The 19,916-nt window shown below is 42.5% G+C and overlaps 1 protein-coding gene across 1 annotated transcript in view; it reads left to right on the top strand.

Moving 5' to 3' along the window:
- CUL3 (cullin 3) overlaps positions 1–19,626 on the top strand; it is a 24,108-nt gene extending 4,482 nt beyond the window's left edge. Inside the window, exons 2-15 of the mRNA XM_009868449.1 lie at positions 990–1,103; positions 4,678–4,838; positions 6,121–6,235; positions 7,540–7,768; positions 9,187–9,332; positions 10,516–10,692; positions 11,666–11,836; positions 11,963–12,070; positions 12,953–13,077; positions 13,417–13,513; positions 14,240–14,374; positions 18,047–18,233; positions 18,869–19,014; positions 19,125–19,626. Coding sequence (XP_009866751.1) covers positions 990–1,103; positions 4,678–4,838; positions 6,121–6,235; positions 7,540–7,768; positions 9,187–9,332; positions 10,516–10,692; positions 11,666–11,836; positions 11,963–12,070; positions 12,953–13,077; positions 13,417–13,513; positions 14,240–14,374; positions 18,047–18,233; positions 18,869–19,014; positions 19,125–19,256 — 2,043 coding nt within the window. The 3' untranslated portion in view covers positions 19,257–19,626. The remainder of the gene's footprint in view (positions 1–989; positions 1,104–4,677; positions 4,839–6,120; positions 6,236–7,539; positions 7,769–9,186; positions 9,333–10,515; positions 10,693–11,665; positions 11,837–11,962; positions 12,071–12,952; positions 13,078–13,416; positions 13,514–14,239; positions 14,375–18,046; positions 18,234–18,868; positions 19,015–19,124) is intronic.
- The last annotated feature ends 290 nt before the right edge of the window (positions 19,627–19,916 follow it).

The raw sequence follows: 19,916 nt of genomic DNA, 5'->3' as shown, positions 1-19,916 counted from the left end.
CCACAAGCTCAGCTGATGGAAAGTAACCTTTGGCTGATAGAAGTGTTTGAGATTTTAAATTTTCTTAAGGCTTTGGAGGAGCAGCAGCTTTGTCTCTGAAAGGCTTCCTTCTCCCCAGAAGAGTGTGGATACCCAGGGTTTTTTTACAAGTCATTTATTCCACCCAAGTGATTCGACTGCGTCTTTGCCTGGCCAAGATGTTTTATGCATTATAGTAGTTTTCCTGTAATAATGTTGCATTCTTGGCCCGTACAGGGACTGTGCTGAGCATTTATTAACTAGACAGCTGCAGTAAGCAATACTTTGGTTGGCTTTCGTAGCAGCATCCCCTCTTGCCACCGCTCAGTGTGGGCTGTGGCACCGGCGAGTCTAGCTGGGGCGATCGTGGTGACCGTGTGGAATTGTAAAGGCTCCTCTTGTCTCCTTGTTGGGAATTGGGACTAGTAGTGTGAGAGTCTGGTCCCTACCAAGTGATTGTTTCCTTCCAGCACTGTCGTTTGCTCTAACTTTATGCTGTCTCAGCATGTCTTTGAAATGTCACCGTGGCCAGCTTTCTACCTGTGCCTGTTCCTGTTTGTAACAGCTACTGGTGTTACCCAATATTCTGAAATTACTTGTGAGAGTGAAGTGAACACTAACTGAAACACTATAGCATTGGAGAGTAAACCTTTGAGAAGTTGTAGTTTTAACGTTTGATATTTCAGGTGTTCCTTTGAAATTTAATAACTACGTTTATTGTGTTGCTCTTGTTTTTAATCTATTTTTATCTTGCGTGAAGTCTTTTTTTTTTTTTTCGAGAAGTGAAATACAAGGTAGGGATGATCAGCAGCCAGGAAAACCAACAGCTTGTTTGCAATATAAAAGATCATGGAGGAGCAAGAAATTTTCCTTGAAGCAAACTTTCTTAAGATTTAAATGATGCAGGAGGAACCAACTTGGATTTTTGATAGTTTTTTATTTATTTATTTATTTATTTATTTTTGCTCCAGGTGCGAGAAGATGTGTTAAACTCCTTGAATAACAACTTCCTGCAAACTCTAAACCAAGCGTGGAATGACCATCAGACGGCAATGGTGATGATTAGAGATATCCTGATGTATATGGTGAGCATTCTGCTTTTTTTGCACGTTTAACTTGATGCAGTAAATCGTCCTGACAAATGTAAAGAACTGAGCTGGAGGGGTAAAAAGCGAGGCACGCCTGCGAGTCTTCTCCTCTGCCCCTTGTCTTGAGTTACCTGTACACATGCAAGACTGTTATGGGGCTGTGATGAACAATAATTGAAAAGAAAAACATTCTTTACCCGATAGCCAACGGAAGGGCCTTGTTTGAAGATCGAAAACCATTTCTGCATCTGGATTGTGTTCTGCCTGAGGTAGCTGCTCTATGGTTGAGTTCCCAGAATGGAGGGCATGCTCTGAGGACGCAGGAGCGGGTATTTTTGCACAGCTTCTAGCCAAAGGTTTAAACTTCAGAAGGAAAAGAAATATGTGTTGAGATACTGTGGTTTTTTTATCTAAAATCCTTTTTTTCCGAAACATCCCACTGAAGGTAGTACTTTATGCAGTATTAGGCAGTGAAGGACAGATTATAGTAACGCCTTTTTTTGTCCAGAAACGTGTTTAACTGTACTCTAGCTGTTGAACAACTGGAGTTAGGAGCTTACCTTGTCGCTGTGAAGATCTCGTACTATGAAACTGAACCTGTTTGTATTAGCTGTGAAAGAATGCTGCTTGGTTAACAAGCTGCTAAAAGTTAAAGAATTTGCAATAATTATTGTAGTCCCATAGCTTATTTTTTTAAATGGATTTACTAGCTTTTATGTTTTGAGTTTTGGGCAGAGTTTTGATGGAGTTTTTTGATGCTTAGGGGGTTTTAAGTTGAGAAAAGACCACATATCTAAAAACAGAGGGCTGGATAAAATGCCTTCAGTGACACTTCCTGGTCTGTGTGTCATATCTTGCCAAAAGGCTGGTTGAGAGGTTATTCTGAAGACGTACAGTCTTTGCTATGGTAAATCCTGGAATCTTTGTGTGCCAAGGACACCGACTGATGTAAGTCAAAGTACCTCACCAACGCGCCTCATCTCTTTCCTCCGTTTAAATTTGCCACTTATGAAATGAAAACTAGTTCAAAGATCTTCTGTTTCTGGGAAAGGTGTATGTTTCATACAGCAGGGTTGTGCATCGTTGTGATGCGTAATGACTAGAATACCTTGCTGCTTGAGGTTTACGCCCGGAATTCATTTTACATGCAGGACCTCTTCCACAAGGCACTGGTAAAGCTTGCCTTACAGTTGTGTTTTAAAAAAAGTGTGTCACCTTGTCTCTTGGGTCGTGCTTGCTGTCTGGTACAAGTCTGCTTGTTGTATAAGGTAGTCGTAGCAGGAGATTTTGCAACCTGGAATTACGCAACGGAGTCAAATCTAACTTTCTTAAGATATTCCAGTTTCCACAGTTGAGTTTCAGGTTGACGTCGTTCCACGTGTTCCGTAGTATTTTGCAGAGTGTGTGCACTAGCTCTCCTCCTCTTTGTTTGACGTGCTCAGGCTGCGGTAAGCCGTACCAGCATAGGTGCAGTGCTCTCTGGAAACTGGTGGCACCGTCTGCAGCCAGCAGCGAGGTACCAAAGCAGTGAAGTCATGCCCTAAGTAGCGTCTTCACTAAGTCAAGTCATGTCCTGCGACATGTTGGAGCAGTGAAGTCATGTGTTGCATCTGGGCATGTCTGAAACTCAGCCTCGCTTAGGGCCGCAGCGTAGGTGAGCCCACCTCCGGTCGCTTGTATTTCAGCTCCTGTGCTGTGTCCGGGTAGCGGCACGTTGCACTTGTTGGCTCTGCCCTTCAAGCTGCGTGATCAGTCTTGCAGTGTCGTATGGACACTGGGCGAAACCGGGTTCTGTGGTGTCCTCCTTCCCTCACACTCACTCGATTGGAAGCGGTTTTGGGGATGTGTGGCAGCCAGGAGCGAACCCTGCGGTGCCTTTGGTGGAGGGCAGAGCGTTCCCTTCTCAGCCGAGCGGCACAGAGCCGGTGGCTTCGTTTAGGCCGGCCCTGGCAGATTGCCTGCGGGAGTTTGGGCCTCGGGGCACATGCCTGTCATCGTTCACAGCTTCTGCGCCAGGTAGAAAGGAGAAGCGATGGTTCTGTTTTCAAAACTAGGATCAGAGACGCTTGCTGTGTGTGCGTATGTGACGGCGGCGTCCACGCGGAGATGGGCAGAGCGTGGCTGGCGATACTTTCCAGCAGGCAACTGGCTTTAGTTGAGATCAGAATTTGTCTGTGGTGGATGCAGCGCTCCCGTTGTGAGTGATCGCTGTCTGAAACTCCAGCCCTGTCTCCCGAGAGCCACTCGTACCTTTAAGCACCTGCTGCTTCTCCCCGTGGGAACCGCTCGCTGTGCAGGAGCGTGGAGCCTTGTCAGTGAAACCTCTTCCCAAACGAGGCTTCCTGGCTCCGAGACTATTTTTCTGTCGAGGTTGGGAGAGCTTCCAGTAAACAGTAGAAGTGATCTGGGTAAGTGAACGGGCAGTACTGGGAGCGTTAATGCGGCTGCTCTCAGTTCGGTGCTGCGGAGGGCTCTGGCTCGCTGAGGTGACTTTGCTGTTGCCTGGAGAAGTGTTTCTAGCACAATTCCGATTTCATTTCGTGGCAGCAGCGCTCAGCACCACCACAACAGAGGCTGAGCACGTGAGTCATGACCACGGCTTTAATTTGGTACCCTCCTGCCTCTGCTTCAGAAGCCTGAACGTTTGTCGGAAATACCACATAGATTCTTCTCAAATTTTATTGTCTGTGAGACGCTACTTGTGAATTCTCTTCTTTTTGAAAGTGTATCTTCAGCTTGTCTTGTTTTAGAATCACATTTACTTCTGTTCTTGACGCGAGTGTGTGAATAAGGGAGTGAAATAAATAACCTTGTTTGTAACTAACAGAAAAAGAGCAATCTCTTCCCAAGATCTAGACCGCTGTGTGTCGCTGAGCTGACTCGGTGAGACAGATCAGTAAACTTTTGCTTTGAGGCAGAGCTGAGCCTGCTCCATGAGCCACAGAGTAGGCTTATCTGAGCTGTTTTCAGCTTGTTTTCTCATTTAAATTGTTGCCTGTCTGAAGGGAGTGAAGTCCTTACGTGCAATTTTGCAGTACCAACCCATAAACGTTTTGTTTGTAACTAGTCTCATTTTGGCTTTATTTTTTCTGCTGTTCTAATGACGCAGTTTCAGGAGATTGCACTGAGTATCGAGGGGGAACTGTGCCTAAAAGCAGCTGTGGGAAGATGCATGGGAGATGGGGGAAATTAATTAATTTTTCTTAAAGAGCAGAGAGGTGAGTGGAAGGGGTTTGAGTAGATAAGTGAAACCTCTTTCAGGTTGTGCCAGGAATTTTGTCGGCGTTTAGAGGTTCTCCTGCCCCAGGCTCAAAAGGGGCAAGGCTGTAGGTTTGCTCTGGTGTGCTTTAGTCATAACCGCTGGGCTGACACTCTTGGGCCAAGGAGCCTTTCTATGTAAAGGGGGTTTTGGGAAATGAGACTGATTTTGAATTTTGAGGATATTCCATAATTTCTTGTGAAGAAAGAAGGTTAATTTGATTCTTCCTGCGCAGTGGAAATCTCTTGCGACTTTGAACAGCATGGATATACTGAATTTAAAATGCCATTGTTGTGTGTGCCTTCCTCGTAGGACCGCGTGTATGTGCAACAAAATAACGTGGAGAATGTCTACAACTTGGGCTTGATTATTTTTCGAGATCAAGTAGTGCGCTACGGCTGTATTAGGGATCACCTGCGGCAAACGCTTCTGGATATGATCGCGAGAGAAAGGAAAGGAGAAGTTGTAGACAGGTAAGAGGTTTGTAAGTGACTCTTTTGTTGTAAATTTTTGAGAGTGAATCGAGAGCACACACAAATAAAATCTTTACTTAAGGCTGTGTTTCTGATCACAAGTAAAATGTAGAATGCCATATTTCTCTTTGTACGTTAAGGTTTAGCATAATGGTAAACAGGAGAACTCCTTAATACTTTTTTAATATTTATCTTGTGTTTTGTATTAAACTCTTTGTTAAATCTCTCCATTAGTGCCTTGTGCTACAGCATTTGGTTATAAAGAGAATTTCTGGCAGTTCTTTGCCTCTTGCTACCTTTATACTGAGAGGTTTAGTTTTCTTGTACCTGGTGTTCTTTTTTAATTTTAGATTTTTTTTAAGGTTTCTCTTTTTCCTCATGTTTTCATCCATCTGTTTCTTGATAGCTCAGTTGCATCCCTGAGCTTTCAACTATGTTCCTTATGTTCTCCAGCCAGTTTAGGAGACGTGGAGTTTAGTGCCACACGCTGCAGATCCTGCGGCTGTGAAGGAACTTCACATTCGCAAGAGGTTTTTTTTGTCCTTTTCTAGCTTCAGAGCAACTGTTGGGTGTGGAGATTTGTAAACTCCATCCTGCTTTGCCTGCAGTTTCGAGCCCAAGATTGCCCAACATGCAATTAATGAAGAGCAAAACACTGCCTGGCAGTAGCTGTGTGTTGTCCCCTACTGCCAGAAAGTGGAATTTTTTCCCGGATGGACTTCTCTTCACATTTTATTAATGTGTGCCTAACCAAATGCTGAGCTTCCTGATAAGTTTTCATTTTATGGCTTGATGTTGTCTGTTTTTGGTTTGTTTTATGGCTTTCTTTGTTGTTTTTTGTTTGTTTGTTTAAAAAAAAGGCAACCAACCAAAAAAGTGAAACCTTGCACAGCGACTTCCCTCTGTGCAGTTTTGAATTGCTCAATTCCAACCTAAAGGTGCAGATTTCAGTTTTCTTTTCAAGCAGCGTTTTTATTTTCTTGCATGTTGAAATACATTCTTAGTAGTTTTCCCAGTTAGTAGAACTTGAGACCTGCTTCCTTGTCATTCTATTTAAAATATTTGATGAACATTGTCAGCTCCTTAGCTTAGAACAAAACCAAACAGTCCTTGCTCTTATAATCTTTCTGAAAACCCATCACGTACCAAACAAATTTAGGGTGGGCTTTCTGTTACTGTGTTTTCTTTGAGTTGGTAGAAGTTTTGAGTTGTTGTTGTTCTGTATACTCTGTCTTGCCAGCGTATAGATCTCTCAAGTTGTTAACAACTTACTTTTTGGCAGAGGCGCAATAAGAAATGCTTGCCAGATGTTAATGATTCTAGGTCTTGAAGGAAGGTCAGTCTATGAAGAAGACTTTGAGGCTCCGTTTTTGGAGATGTCTGCAGAATTTTTTCAGGTACAGCAGTGTTGTAATATTGTATTTGGGATGTCGTAGCTGCCTGGAATTGGGGGAATTTGAGTAATTGCTGCTTATTTGATGAATGCATCCATCTCTGTTAAATCAGGAAAAAGTAACTAACCTTGCAGAAAAAGTAACACAAATTGGACAGAATTGCCGTAATCTGAATGTAGTTTTGAGCTAAGGGGGCTAATAACACGTAAAGCAATCCTCACGCTCATCCTGTGCCGCCTTAGGGCTACTTCATGCTACTTCAGTCTATCCTTGCACGGCAGCCACAGGCTCTTTCGAAATACCAGTAGCATCAAAAGTTCAAACTGTGTCAGGCTGGAAGTGGAGAGGGGAGGCTCCCTGTCAAACTGCATCTGGAGAAGCTGTGTTTCCTTCATAGCTTCTACTTTTGTAACTTTTTTTTTGTAATAAAGTGAACCAAATCGAGGAATTAAGTGTATCCAAGCGACTGTCCAGTTGACCAGCCACTGAATAGCAAGTTTCAAATATTTCCTGAGGCTTTTTGGTGAGAGAGTTCCAGGAAAAAAGCCAGTTGAACAGTCGCTGAGTGTAATCATGCTCATCTATTGCTGAAAATGGATAGAAGTTGTAAAAGCATGTTAAAAGATCGTCTAGATAAGATAATAGGTCAGCCTTCCAATTCTTACGCAAGATGAGGTGTTTGTCACATCATCTGATGTCCAAACTTCTTTGAAAAGCAGAAGCCTGTGTTGCACAACTATTTAAAAGGCATTGTATTCTGGTTTTCATTGGTGCTACATAAAACTAAAACAAAAAAACCCAACCAAACAAACAACTTTTTCTCCAGAAGACTCTGCTGACCAGTGTGAATAGTAAAACCAGTCTGATGTTACACAGTGTTCTCAGCACTGTCTCTAACGAGAATAATGACAACTGTTGGTCCTCACGACTCAGAAAGATGCCACAGATTGCTGTTTGAAAGGAATTTTTGCCTCTTTCCTCTCCCCAGCCTTCTGTTTTCTTTGGACCTGTGGCTAAAAGTCTCGTTGGTAACTGGAGACTAGGTTGGCTTAACTTGTTTTAGTATGCAAAATACCATGTTCGTACTGCGTGTACCCCCTTACGTATGTACCACAGTTAGCATAGTAGAACTTTTATTTTGTGTTAAGCATGGGTGTAAATCTTGAGGATGTAACGATGTCATTTGTTGGGCGTGCTGAGTGTGAGTTGAACTTGCTTTATAAATGCTGATCTGCAATAACTAGTACATTTCCTTTTTCTCCTTTAAAAAAAAAGAAGTCTAAAATATTAATTTGTGTTAATCACAGATGGAAAGTCAGAAATTTTTAGCTGAAAACAGTGCTTCTGTATATATAAAGAAAGTAGAAGCTAGAATTAATGAAGAAATAGAACGGGTGATGCACTGTCTGGATAAATCAACAGAAGAACCAATTGTGAAAGTTGTTGAGAGGGAGCTTATTTCCAAGCATATGAAAACTATAGTGGAAATGGAGAACTCTGGGCTAGTTCATATGCTGAAAAATGGGAAGACAGAAGGTAAGACTACGTCATACGGGAGACAGAAGTGCTTGCCACACTGCTCGTTGTTGTTAAACGTAGGATAAGTCAGGCGTAACGTTTGTGTTCCTGTGCAATTGTAAAAGTGCTTTGGTGGCTCTGTTTTGCAAACACCTGAGAATGTTACTTCAGAGGCTTTTAAAACAGAGCCTGGACTAGAACTTGTTTCTCTTTAGTGCCGGATACAGGTGCTTTTATTGGTAAGCCAGGTATTTCTCTTAAGAAAAGTACAAATCTATTATAATGGTCTTTGCAACCTATTTTGCACGTTTTATTACTTTCACACCTCTAGTATGTAGCTGTCAAAATGCATCAGAGTTTTCTGGCCCATTGGCAGTCATTTAAATAAAGTACTGGCATAAATGACTTAAATAACGAAAGTATTGCAGGACCAGTTCTTGAGCAGGGGGGCTTTGTTGCAGGAATAAAAAAAGCTATTTTTAAAGGCTAAGAAGCAGCTTAGTTGAAAAAGAAGAGCTTGACTCGATTTAGTTTTCCCTTGTAGGGGTTAGTGTGGGGCAGAATGACTGAATGAAGGCTGCCAGGGGAAGAAATAGAACTTAAGTTTCTAAAGCAGCATAATGAAGGGAGTGATTGTAGTATCTATATTTAGAAATCACGCTCAAGCCATGAGAACGGGGAGCGGACTCGCTGCTTAGATTAACGACTTTCGTTCGTTAAAGCAGCTTCACAGTTACTAGGTGGCCCTCGGATTGGCAGGGGGAGCACATGTCGTGGCTGGAAGAAACAAGATTTACTGTATTGCGAAGGAAAGTGATGATACTAGACCTAAGGCCTTTTTCTTTAATATCCCGTTAAGATAGCCTTCAGGCTCAGGGTACATCACACACAGGACTTAGTTTAGCTTCTCTCGGCCTTAGCTGGCCAGTGGAGCGCTGGAGAGGAGAACGCGTGCTGCAGTGTGCAGGTAACGTTGCACAGCAGTGTACGAGGGGGGGCTGCTGGTTTGGAAAGCCATGGGTAGCCTCAGCCACTGCTGGTTTGCAGTGGATGGAACAAAGTAGTGTGAACTTACACGCCTGGCTTGGAGACATATGGATTAAACTCCTTTTTTTGCCAGTTTTTGTCTTCTAGTACAGAACCAAGCATCTCATGAGTGTTGTATTTGCTTTAACTCAGATTTTTCTTAGAACTTTCCGTACGGTGTTTGAGTTTGGGGATGCTAACCTTGGAAGCTACAAGCTTTGTTTTTAATGTTGGGGCCAGCCTGTCGGGGTGAGGGAACGGGGGTGTGAGGAGATGCTGGCAGGGGGGTGGTGCTTTGTGCGGCTCAAGCAGCTGAACTTTTGCTGTCGCCTTTGGCTGCGAGATGAACGAGTTACAGGAGTGTAACAGACCGAGGGTGTCCTGCATAACATCCTGTTTCTCCTTTGCAGACCTTGCTTGCATGTACAAATTGTTCAGCCGCGTGCCAAATGGTCTGAAGACAATGTGCGAGTGCATGAGCTCGTACCTGAGGGAGCAAGGCAAAGCTCTAGTTTCTGAGGAGGGAGAAGGAAAGAATCCAGTTGACTACATCCAGGTAGTTCAGTGTTTTGACTTCCACCTTTCCCACGCTCTCCCGAGTAGCAGTTACCTACGCGTTTGATAAAGGATTCAAAAGGGATTATTATTTTTATTCTGACTCTGCTACATTCATAACTTTAAAATGTCCATTTTCTGATTCATTTTCTTTCCATACGTGCTTACAACTCTTCTTTTACCTAAGCTGCACGGAAAGCACGTGCTTAGGTTTTGTGCTTTTGACAACTGCCTTTATTCAACCACACAGGCTTAATCACCCAACTACTGAGAACTTTTTGGATTATCCTGAATGATATTTACCTCCAGAGTGAGGCAAATAGCTCCGAGGTGTCTATTTTGTTTAATTTTATGTGATGCTAGCTATCAATGTTAATTATTGAGACAGTCCCATGGCAAGATTAACTATGAGAAGCGAGTGTATTATAAATCATAACAAATTACTTGCTTCGTTCTCTGTCTCCCTGAGAAGCAGCACACTTGTGCGTGGTACCAGAACAAGTGTTCTTTCTTGTTCTCCACCTCTCCTGAAGAGATGTGTGCCATTAATTTCTCAAGATGGCAAAATGTTTGTCATGTTTTTCTCTTCCATTGCTCCCAAGAAGATGGTTTTAAATTTGCACATAAAATCTTGGGAGTTCCTTGAGCTTTAAGGAATTATCTTTGTTGCTGGAAGATGTTTTATGCTTCATGTGAAAACGTTACGGTGGTTAGGGGGTTGTTTTTAAATGTGTAGTTGAAGTCCTTGTGTCTGGTCTTTCCGAGATACCTTAAATGATGTATGTCTCATCTCTTCTGTTTTGTTTGAAATCAAAAACTGTACTGGAACTGGTTACTGTTAGAAGAAGCCATCTGAGTATAAAACCATTTTTGATTGGATTGTTAATTTCCTGGCAAAGCTGAAGCAAACTTCTTACCAAGCTTGAACAAGAATCACCTCTCCAAGGATTGTTAAAAAGAAAACACCCTTTGAAATCTGTTAGGTTTAGTGATGAGATTTGGAGGGCAGATCTTGTCCAAGAGAAATTGAGCTCTCGAGTGAAATTTTCTCTCTGCCGAATTACGTCTAAACCTTGTGGGTATCATATATACTTAGTGAGGTCCTAAGGTTCATCTGTTACTACTGGTTTACAACTTCAAACAATGACCATGTTTTGTGTGGGTTTTTGTTGTTTTTTTTTAAGGGTTTACTGGATTTGAAGAGTAGGTTTGACCGCTTTCTTCAGGAATCCTTCAATAATGATCGACTCTTCAAACAGACTATTGCGGGTGACTTTGAGTACTTCCTCAACCTAAACTCTAGGTCTCCAGAGTACCTCTCATTATTTATTGACGATAAGCTGAAAAAGGGAGTCAAGGGAGTAAGTATAAATCAAATTGAAAAGTCGTGCTCAAAAGTATTTGCATCACATTTGAACTCGTAATGCTTTAGATGCAAAGTCAGAGAAATACGAGGCGCGGGGGGACCTCGAGGTGTTGTGTGGCTTGTCCCCCAGCTCTGAAGCACTGTGCCTGGATTTCTTCTGACAAATACCTTCCTCAGAAAAAAAAGTGGGGGCTGATTCTGCTATTCCTTTCCTTTGAAACCTTAAAACATAATTTCCTTAAATATATTTATTGTTTGGCAGTTATTCTCCATATCTAATAATTACTTGGAAAATTAACTCTCTGGGGTAGGAGGAACAGTTTGTTTTCACTTTTTTACTGCTTTTACATATCAGAGGACTATTGCATATCTGTCTCGTCTAGGTTAAGTACAGCTATTTCCTTCAGCCTTACCTCATAGCTTCTTCCATAAAATCTGTGGGGGTACAGCACCCCAGGCTGGACAGGGGGCTTCAGCAGCTCTGAATAAAGCTGAATATTATTGCATGCATCTTACGCTTGGGAAATCAAATCGTGAATTTTATTTATTTACAAAATTAGCAGTCGTTTTATTTGTGGTGGCCCTAGACAGACTTTACAAAGTGAGTCCTAACATTTAAAAACCTTCATTCCAATATTTTTCACACTCCTAATACTGGTTTCCATCTGTGCTTGTGTTTTTAATGACTAAAAAAGTTACCCAGGAGCTTTTACTGTATTTCTGCAGGCATTCCATCCGTCTGTCATCTCCTCTCTCCCTCGTGATTGCTCTTCCCTCTCTTTTAGGTCTGTTTCTTTCTCCACTCTGCTGAGTTTGTGCACCGTTCTCTTGGCTCTAGTGTTCACGTGTTGGACAAGTTTTTTCAGCTAGCGGTAGACCATATGCTGGCTGGGAATTACTTTAAGTATTTAGGTTGTGCAAGACATTTGTGCTGCAGGGTTAAAACCAGCAAATTATTTCTTTTACAGCTAACAGAGCAAGAAGTAGAAACTATATTGGATAAGGCAATGGTTTTATTTAGGTTTATGCAAGAGAAAGATGTTTTTGAACGCTATTACAAGCAGCACTTGGCCAGAAGGCTTCTCACAAACAAGAGTGTTTCGGATGACTCTGAGAAGAATATGATATCTAAATTAAAGGTAAGACATTACCTGCATGCTTTCTCCTTTATTTCTTTTCCTGAATGTGTTTTCCTCCATTAACTCGTAGCCTTGCAGTACTGCTTTCATCGCGCTGGAGCGAGTTATTTTGTTTGGTTTTTTTAGACTGAATGTGGATGTCAGTTCACGTCGAAACTGGAAGGAATGTTCAGGGACATGAGCATCTCAAACACGACGATGGATGAGTTCAGGCAACACCTTCAGGCAACTGGGGTAAGAGCGTGGGGGGCTGTGTGCCTGTCCTTCCGCGTCAGCACAAACCCCGCAGTTGGGGTGTTTGGTTTATCAGCACGTGCGCGTGGAAAGAAGGATTTTTGTTAGCAAGCTCAAATCCTCTTTTGTCACTGCGCTTCTTACCTGGCAAACTTCATGAGTGTTCCTGAAACACACGAGTTGGTTCAAAGCTTGGTCTGCAGCTGCGGGGTGCCTGTTCCTGTCCCTAAAACCCTGCCCAGGCCTCTGTTGCACCCACACCCCGCTGGCAGTCCTGCTGCCGGCAGGGGGCAGGCACTGCCTGCCAGCTGTGTCTGCCAGCTGTGCCCAGCTGTGGGCCCCCCTGCCCAGCTGTGTCTGCTCTCCTGGCCCTTTCCAAAATGTGAGTTACCAGCCAAGTCTTGCCTTTCTTTAAACGCAGTCTTTCTTGCCACCTGGATGTTAACAGGGTTACTCTCTTCTTACAAAAAGGGACCTCTGGAATATTGCGTTATGGAGAGACCGCTTTGGGTTTGAGATACACTTGCTTGCTCTAGACACTTTTTTTTTTGTTGTTCTATACTGATACTCAGTAGTGCTTAACAATATATAATAAACAGCCAAGTACAATACACGTGCGATACAGACACTCCCTTCCGTAGCACATGGAGAAGCTACTCTGCTATTCAACAGTGGAAGTTTGAGTTCATGACGGGCTTTGACCTGGTTTCTGCTGTACCATCTACCCTCATTTGTCTTGCTTTATAAAAATAACGTTTGTAGATGTATGCCTGTATTTTTCCGAGCCCTGTGAAAGTTCTGTATGTTCTGCACTGATAGAGAAGAATGGTGAAACATGATCCTGGTTTAAAATAGTGGGTGTTTTCTTCCGCTTGTCCCTAGGTCTCATTAGGTGGTGTTGATCTTACAGTGCGGGTCCTCACGACAGGTTACTGGCCTACTCAGTCAGCCACACCAAAGTGCAACATCCCTCCAGCTCCCAGACATGCTTTTGAAATATTTAGAAGGTACGTGCTAAAAAAAAGTTTTGAGAGAGAGGTTTTGAGAAGAAACTTCCTCAACTGAACTTACAGATACTCCTTTACCAATCAGGACACGCGAGCGTACCGCTGCCCTTCAGTTCGTGTGAGAATCAGAGAACGCAGTCATCCCGTTCTGGGGCGTGAGGGTTTGGGATCCTTTTAAGTAGAATTCTAATGGGAGTTAGTGTTTTGATAAAGCAGAAGTTAGAAATTTCTTACAAGCGTCCTTAATGGCTACGAACGTTCTGAATAGTTGTTTAAAGCAATTTCCTTAGATACAAAACGTGAACTGCATATTAAGTTTTCACTTTGGTGCTGTTACAGGTTTTATTTAGCCAAACATAGTGGGCGGCAGCTGACACTCCAGCATCATATGGGCTCTGCAGATCTCAACGCGACTTTCTATGGGCCTGTTAAAAAGGTAAAGTACCAAGATTATGGAAAGGTTGTCTCTTTTTTTAAAAAAAGGAAAGCAAATGCACGTTTGTAGTAATTTCAGTTCTGTAAAACAAAAGCTTGCGCATTGATAATATAAAAATAAGAAAAAAATGCCTTCCATTGGCTTGATAGTCTGATTCTGCCTTTGTAGCAGTTTTGTTTTGACTTTATTTTCCCTTCTAAATCTAATTTGAATGCATCGCTGAACATCATCTCTTTGTTCCCTCCTAGATAAGTAGTGATTTTGATCTTAAAGGGGAATCAGTGGTTCGAGTGTTCTGGGTGTTTTTGACTGCGAATCAGTCAAAAGTGAAATGAAACTTATTTCAGTTTAGAGCAATTTTTTTTTTAACATGAAGAAGTGCAGTGAAGCCAAGTTCAGCCTGCTTGTCACACACGGAGCGCTAGCAACGTAGACAACATCTTTTCAAACATGAGAATCTTAGAGTGCATGGAAATACGGAGTTTTATGTTTGTGTGTAGAAGAAAATAATATACATGAGGACTGTGGGGGACCTAGAGGTGACCTCCAGCCTCAGCCACCACTGATCCCAGGACAGCTGCTGGAGAGACCTAGACGTACGCTGTTCTGCCACCTGGGAGACCGATATCCTGGATAATTACTTCACCCTACAACTTGGATATTGCCGAGGTAAAATATTTGACGGCGGGGAATAATCTAATCGTGGTTTTGTAATTTTTAAAATAGGAAGACGGCTCGGAGGTTGGCGTCGGAGGTGCCCAAGTAACTGGCTCAAATACACGGAAGCACATATTGCAAGTCTCCACTTTCCAGATGACGATATTAATGCTCTTTAACAACAGAGAAAAATACACGTTTGAGGTAAGCGCTGTGGGGTTCCAGCAACGGTTTCAGGCATTTTTTTGTCCTCTTGAATAGACCTTTGAAGACCGGGTGCCTCTCGTTCTGCTTGAGTGTGGATCAGGCCAATAAATACAGGAAGCACATCAGGGTACCTGGGAATCAGTCCTAGGGGAGGAAATTATTTGGGAACAGAAGTTTTTTGGAAATGTTGAAGCGTTGCAAATGTGGCTGTTCCCAGTCTGTAGAGCCAGACAAAAGCTGGAGTTAGGATGCAGCAGGTGGCTCCATTTGCTCATTTTCTCTTTGAGAAAGTGGATGTAGAGGCCAAAGGGTGGAGAAGCTGGAAAGAAGGGCTGGAGGGAGCTCTAGGACGGGTCGAAGAACTTTCATCCCTTCTCTGAGCGGGTGAGCCAGAAAGGTCCAGATAAATTCTTCCCGAGGAGAGCGGAGGGGCATTGCAGGGAAAGGTCGAATCGGCCAGCTGTAGCCGAGGGTGAGGCAGCCTTTGGGAGTGGAGGAGGATCCTGTGCGACGAAGTTTGAGCTTTTTCCTGTTGATGTCAAGTAATTGCTTTGTTTTAGACGTTACATTCTGCTAGAGAGAGCGCTGGCAGCCTCGAAAAGCACCACGGGTGCAGTTGGAGCGTGTTACCAGGTTTTCTCATCTGCTTTTTTGACTGTGCTGTGCCTTTTTGTTTGGGTTTTGTTTCCAGCTTATGTGGCACACTTCTAGCCTGTTAGTAAGGAATACTTCTTGGAAATAGTTGGATAAAGGAAGGCAGGGGTTGATAAGAGACTCCTAATCAACTACTCGTGGTTCAGAAAAAGATTATTTTAGAGCACGAAAAGTCTGGTGTGGTGTGAAATCTCTTGCAGGGGCGTTACAGCTTTGAGTGCTTTCCCTGCCAAGGGGGGGAAATAAAAACAGGGGGACTTAACTGCTCATTTCTTGTTGAAGCTGGTGTTGAAATTGGGCTGGTGGCGATCTTATTCCACCAAGTTGTGGTATTTATGAGTAGTAGAGCCTCACCCATGTATGGATGAATAATACTTGGTAGAGCGATGAAAAATACAGTTTTTAATACGTGCTTGAAATTACAGTTTATTTTACTAAGACCAGATGCTAGAGAAATATGTCCACGTGCTTTTAGGTTGTTGTATGGTTTGTTTATTCCTGGTTTGGGAGTTCTTAAACTCTCAGTTTATGTCGCGCTGTAACTAAAACATGAAGAAGGCACGTTTGTTTTGTTTGGTTTCTTTGGTGAAGTGTGTGGGAGTTGTCTTTAACTCCAGCCAGGAAAGCTCATGAAAAGTTAAGAGCAGAAGGACTTTTATCTCTGTTCGCTGATCAGTGAACGCCGTGATGGATTGCTGCGTGCTGGGCAACTGTTCCTGCTCTTGTCAGCTCCAGTCGGGGCTTTTCCTGGCGCGTAGCTCGAGAGCTGACTTGCGGGGTGTGCTCTGGGAGCGTAACACTAACGGAGCTACGAGTGTTTCTGCAGATTCACAGCTGAGCAGATTCGGCTGAAGTTGCCTTCGCAGTCAAACAGACTTTGCTGTTCCCTCTTGCATTCGGTGCGATTATTTATCGCAAGCTTGACAAGATGCTCGCAATAACCTCAACAGCCTGTATTTAAGCCACGTGGCTGAGAGGAAAACGGGATAATGGCCATGAAAAACTATGTGTGAAAATGAAAGGGTTATTGCGTAGCAAAATTCCTTCACAAAAAAGTATGAATTTACTGTATTCCTGTACAGCATTTTTTTATTCCTATGTGCAAAAGAGCTGGTGCCCTTACGGGTCAGTGTTAAAGCCCCTGGAATCTCAGAGGCAGGATCTTCAAGCAAACCTCCAGAGAGTGCTAGGTTTGAAGAACTCAGTTTCTTCTAGTCGAGTCTCATCTAATACTGACATATTTTTGTTATATTTTTTTGTCTTGTTATATTTTGTTATCTTTTTATTATCAGTATTTTAAAAAGTGAAATGCACGGTTTTATCACAACGTAAAAAACAAGGGGAAAAGTTGGGTGGGTTCTTTAGGTTTAACAAACAAGAAATACAAACGAGACTGTAGTAGAAGCAAAGTTCTGGAATAGTGGCCCAAAGAGGAGAGATTAGAACTTAAAACTGGCTCACCTGAAGTCTCTCCTGCTGATCTCGCCTTTGGAAGATATGCAAGTTGAAGCTGGAACGTAAAAATAATTATTTTTGTTGTCATTTCAACAAAATGACGTAGTTTTTTTCCTTTTAATTTCTTTTGGCGCATTTTCCTTCTAATAAACTTTTTTTTTTTTCTGAACGGGACAGAGGCAGTTCTGTGCCAGGTCAGGCTCACCTGGTAATATTTTTAAAACGAAGATTGTGTAGTCAGTTCTGCTCCTGTGCACAACTGGATTGGTCTTGAAAATAAGACATTTTCAGAGACGAAGGAAAGAATTTATACATTTTTTTGCTGTTATATCAAACGAGTATATTGAAATACGACTGGAAAAATGATGTACTACAGAGCACACCAACATCTGTTATCCCCATTTCCATTCATAGCTATGCTGGGTTTTATCTGGCTTGAAGTTGTTGCCTTTTTCTGAGGCAGTGTGATTCTCTTTGGGTTTCCCATTTTAATGCCAGCTTATCATTTCTGAAACCCAGAAAGGATTAATCTTAGACATTGATCAAAAATCAAAGGTTGGGAGCAGCAAAAGCAAAAGTAGCTCATCGCGAGCTGCTTGGGAGGAGGCGTTTTGAGTCTGTAGATAGTTAAACTAGGTGGGTACGTGTCCTTTACTTCAAGTGCTATGAATACATCTGAATGCATTATGCTAAGAATACTCTTAAAGTTTAAGAATGCGGTATTATTTCCCAATTATGTATAAGCAGTAGATATCGAAAATCCTGATTTTTTTTTTTTTTTTTCCTAACTTAAGATGCCAGATTTTTTTTCCCCCATTTATTGCATTCAAATGAATCTGGACTCAAATGTCACAAATACAACTTTCGTGGTGTCACCAGGACCTGACAGTGAGATGTGAGATGCGCTGTAAGTGGTGAGAGAGCCCAAGTAGAGGCCACTATTTCCAGGTTATTTTCATTGTGTGTCATCGTTGGAGGGCCGAGGAAGGGTGAAGCTTTCTCCCGGAAGAGGGACAGCCCGTGTGGGCAGTTCCCTGCCTGTGAGGGTTATTTTTTCCATTCGGCAGTTTAATCTGCTGCTGCTAGAGGTCCCTCAAGAGTCTGAATGGGAGCGTGAAATCGGAGCTGCCGGCAGTTTCCTCACAAAAGAAAAAATAGAGTTAAGGCTCAAATGAGGGAAGCTTAGTGAAGTTGGGGAGCAGGAGCTGTTTGCCTGCTCCTGGAGCATGCTCGGCCAGCATTCTGCAGCCAGTGACTCACCGAACATGCAGCTGCTACAGATACTCTTCAGAGTTGGTGCAGTTGCTTCACCATGATGGGGTGGTTTTTCTGGTTGTTTTTCCCTCTGTATTTCACCTATAGAAGTCCTAGCCAAGGGCATCTGGCCCGCAAATGAATTGTCTCAGGTTATTCCGAAAGGAAACATAATTAATCTGGGGTATTTCTGTGTTGTGGTGACATCAGACCTTGTCTGCTTTCGCTTGTAACCATCTTATTTTCAGCAGCACGGCTGAACGTGAAAGCCATCGCCAGGAGTTTAATGAAGGTGTTTTTCTTTAGGAAATTCAACAAGAAACTGATATCCCCGAAAGAGAGCTGGTTAGAGCCCTACAGTCCCTTGCGTGTGGCAAACCGACGCAACGTGTGCTCACGAAAGAGCCTAAATCAAAAGAAATAGAAAATGGTCACGTATTTACAGTGAACGATCAGTTCACGTCCAAACTACACAGAGTCAAGATTCAGACGGGTAAGGGGGCTTTGTCTTCTACTGTCTCACCGTCCCCAAACTGCCTTAAAATGTCAGATTATCTGTTGCGGGATGGATGTCCATACAAGTAAAAAAAAGCAGAGTAACCTATATCTGTTTTTACTGGCGACTGGTTGCATCACAATGGAAATGGAGAAGGGTTCTTATGTGTGTCTCTTCAGAAATGATAAATGTTTGGGGCTTTGGAGTGAAGAAGGGTGGGGGGCAGTGAAGGGCTTTGGGTGAAAGGGTGAGAGAAGCTGGACATAAGGGCAGAAATAAGGCACAGACAGAAGAGGAGGACAGAACACAAAGAATAGGGACTGGGTTGGGGAGAATAAAGTTGGGACCTTCTGACTGAGCTTTTAAAGTACTTAAATTGTGAAGCGAGTTCTATTTTAATTAATGCATTATTTGCTACATTAAAGAAAATATTTAATGGGAGCGTGAGGGTTGGTGGCGCGTGTAAGAAATCTGAGCACTGCTCAAATTCTAAGGTGGCAAGAATTAAATAACAGATTGTTACCGTGTCAGTTGCTATCAAAACATGCCAGAAAGCGTTAGTGCCGCTGACACAATGAAATTAATTTTAGTTTTGCTAACATACTTCACGTTCTCTTCCTTTTTCTTTTCAGTTGCTGCCAAACAAGGAGAATCTGATCCAGAGAGGAAAGAAACGAGGCAGAAAGTAGATGATGACAGAAAACATGAGATAGAAGCTGCTATAGTCCGGATAATGAAATCTAGGAAGAAGATGCAACACAACGTGCTAGTAGCAGAGGTACGCTCGCGCGCTGCCCCGCGCCCTTGGGAATTCTTTTTGTGCTTTTCCTGTGACTTCCTGGTCTCGCCCCGTGGTCTGACCTTGTCGGTTTTGATCTTTTCTTTTAGGTAACTCAGCAGCTGAAGGCCCGATTCTTACCAAGTCCAGTTGTTATTAAAAAACGTATTGAAGGACTTATTGAGAGAGAGTATTTGGCACGAACACCTGAGGATCGCAAAGTATACACTTACGTAGCATAAAATGCGTTCAGAAAATTTGATTTATTCTTGGACTGTACTCTTCGCATGAACTGGGAAGTTCTTTTAAATCATTGATATTAAGGCGACCATCTCTTCTATTAAATCGCAATACATGTTCTAGACCATTCAGATCAAGCCTTTTACTCCTTTTGAGAGTTTTCGACATCAATTGATTGAGCTTCAGGCTTTTCGACGTTATCCCTGTAGAGATCATCCTTGCAATTCTTCGGGAAAATGTGAATGTGCCGCGTTTTGTTTTCAATACTGTATGAAAACAGGAAAAAAAAACAATAAAAACAAATTTAGAAAATACAGCTCATTTAAAAAAAAAAAAATAAAAAAATAAAATTGTTGAAATTTCATTTCCCCAGATCTTCAGTGTTGATGTAAATGTGTTTCTGTAGTGTTGCTTAGCACTTCGCGCATTGTATAAGTTGGGTTTAAAAGAAGCCGCGACTGGTAAGGCAGAATTCCCAGTTATATTGCTCTGCTTCAAATGTTTCTTTAACTAGCCATGTTTAAGTTAATATTTGGGAATTTTTATTTTTTTTTTTGAAGACCCGAGAAGACAACTTGAGCGTGTTTCACTCTTCCAGCTGCACTCACGGTTCCAGCAACATGAATCAGGAACTTCTGGGGGCTCAGAAAAGACCGTAATAA

Source organism: Apaloderma vittatum, unplaced genomic scaffold (assembly GCF_000703405.1).
Source record: "Apaloderma vittatum isolate BGI_N311 unplaced genomic scaffold, ASM70340v1 scaffold26494, whole genome shotgun sequence".
In the NCBI taxonomy this organism is placed as follows: domain Eukaryota; kingdom Metazoa; phylum Chordata; class Aves; order Trogoniformes; family Trogonidae; genus Apaloderma; species Apaloderma vittatum.
The sequence above is the reverse complement of the archived record's forward strand: the minus strand, read 5'-3'. Positions and strand labels throughout refer to the sequence as shown.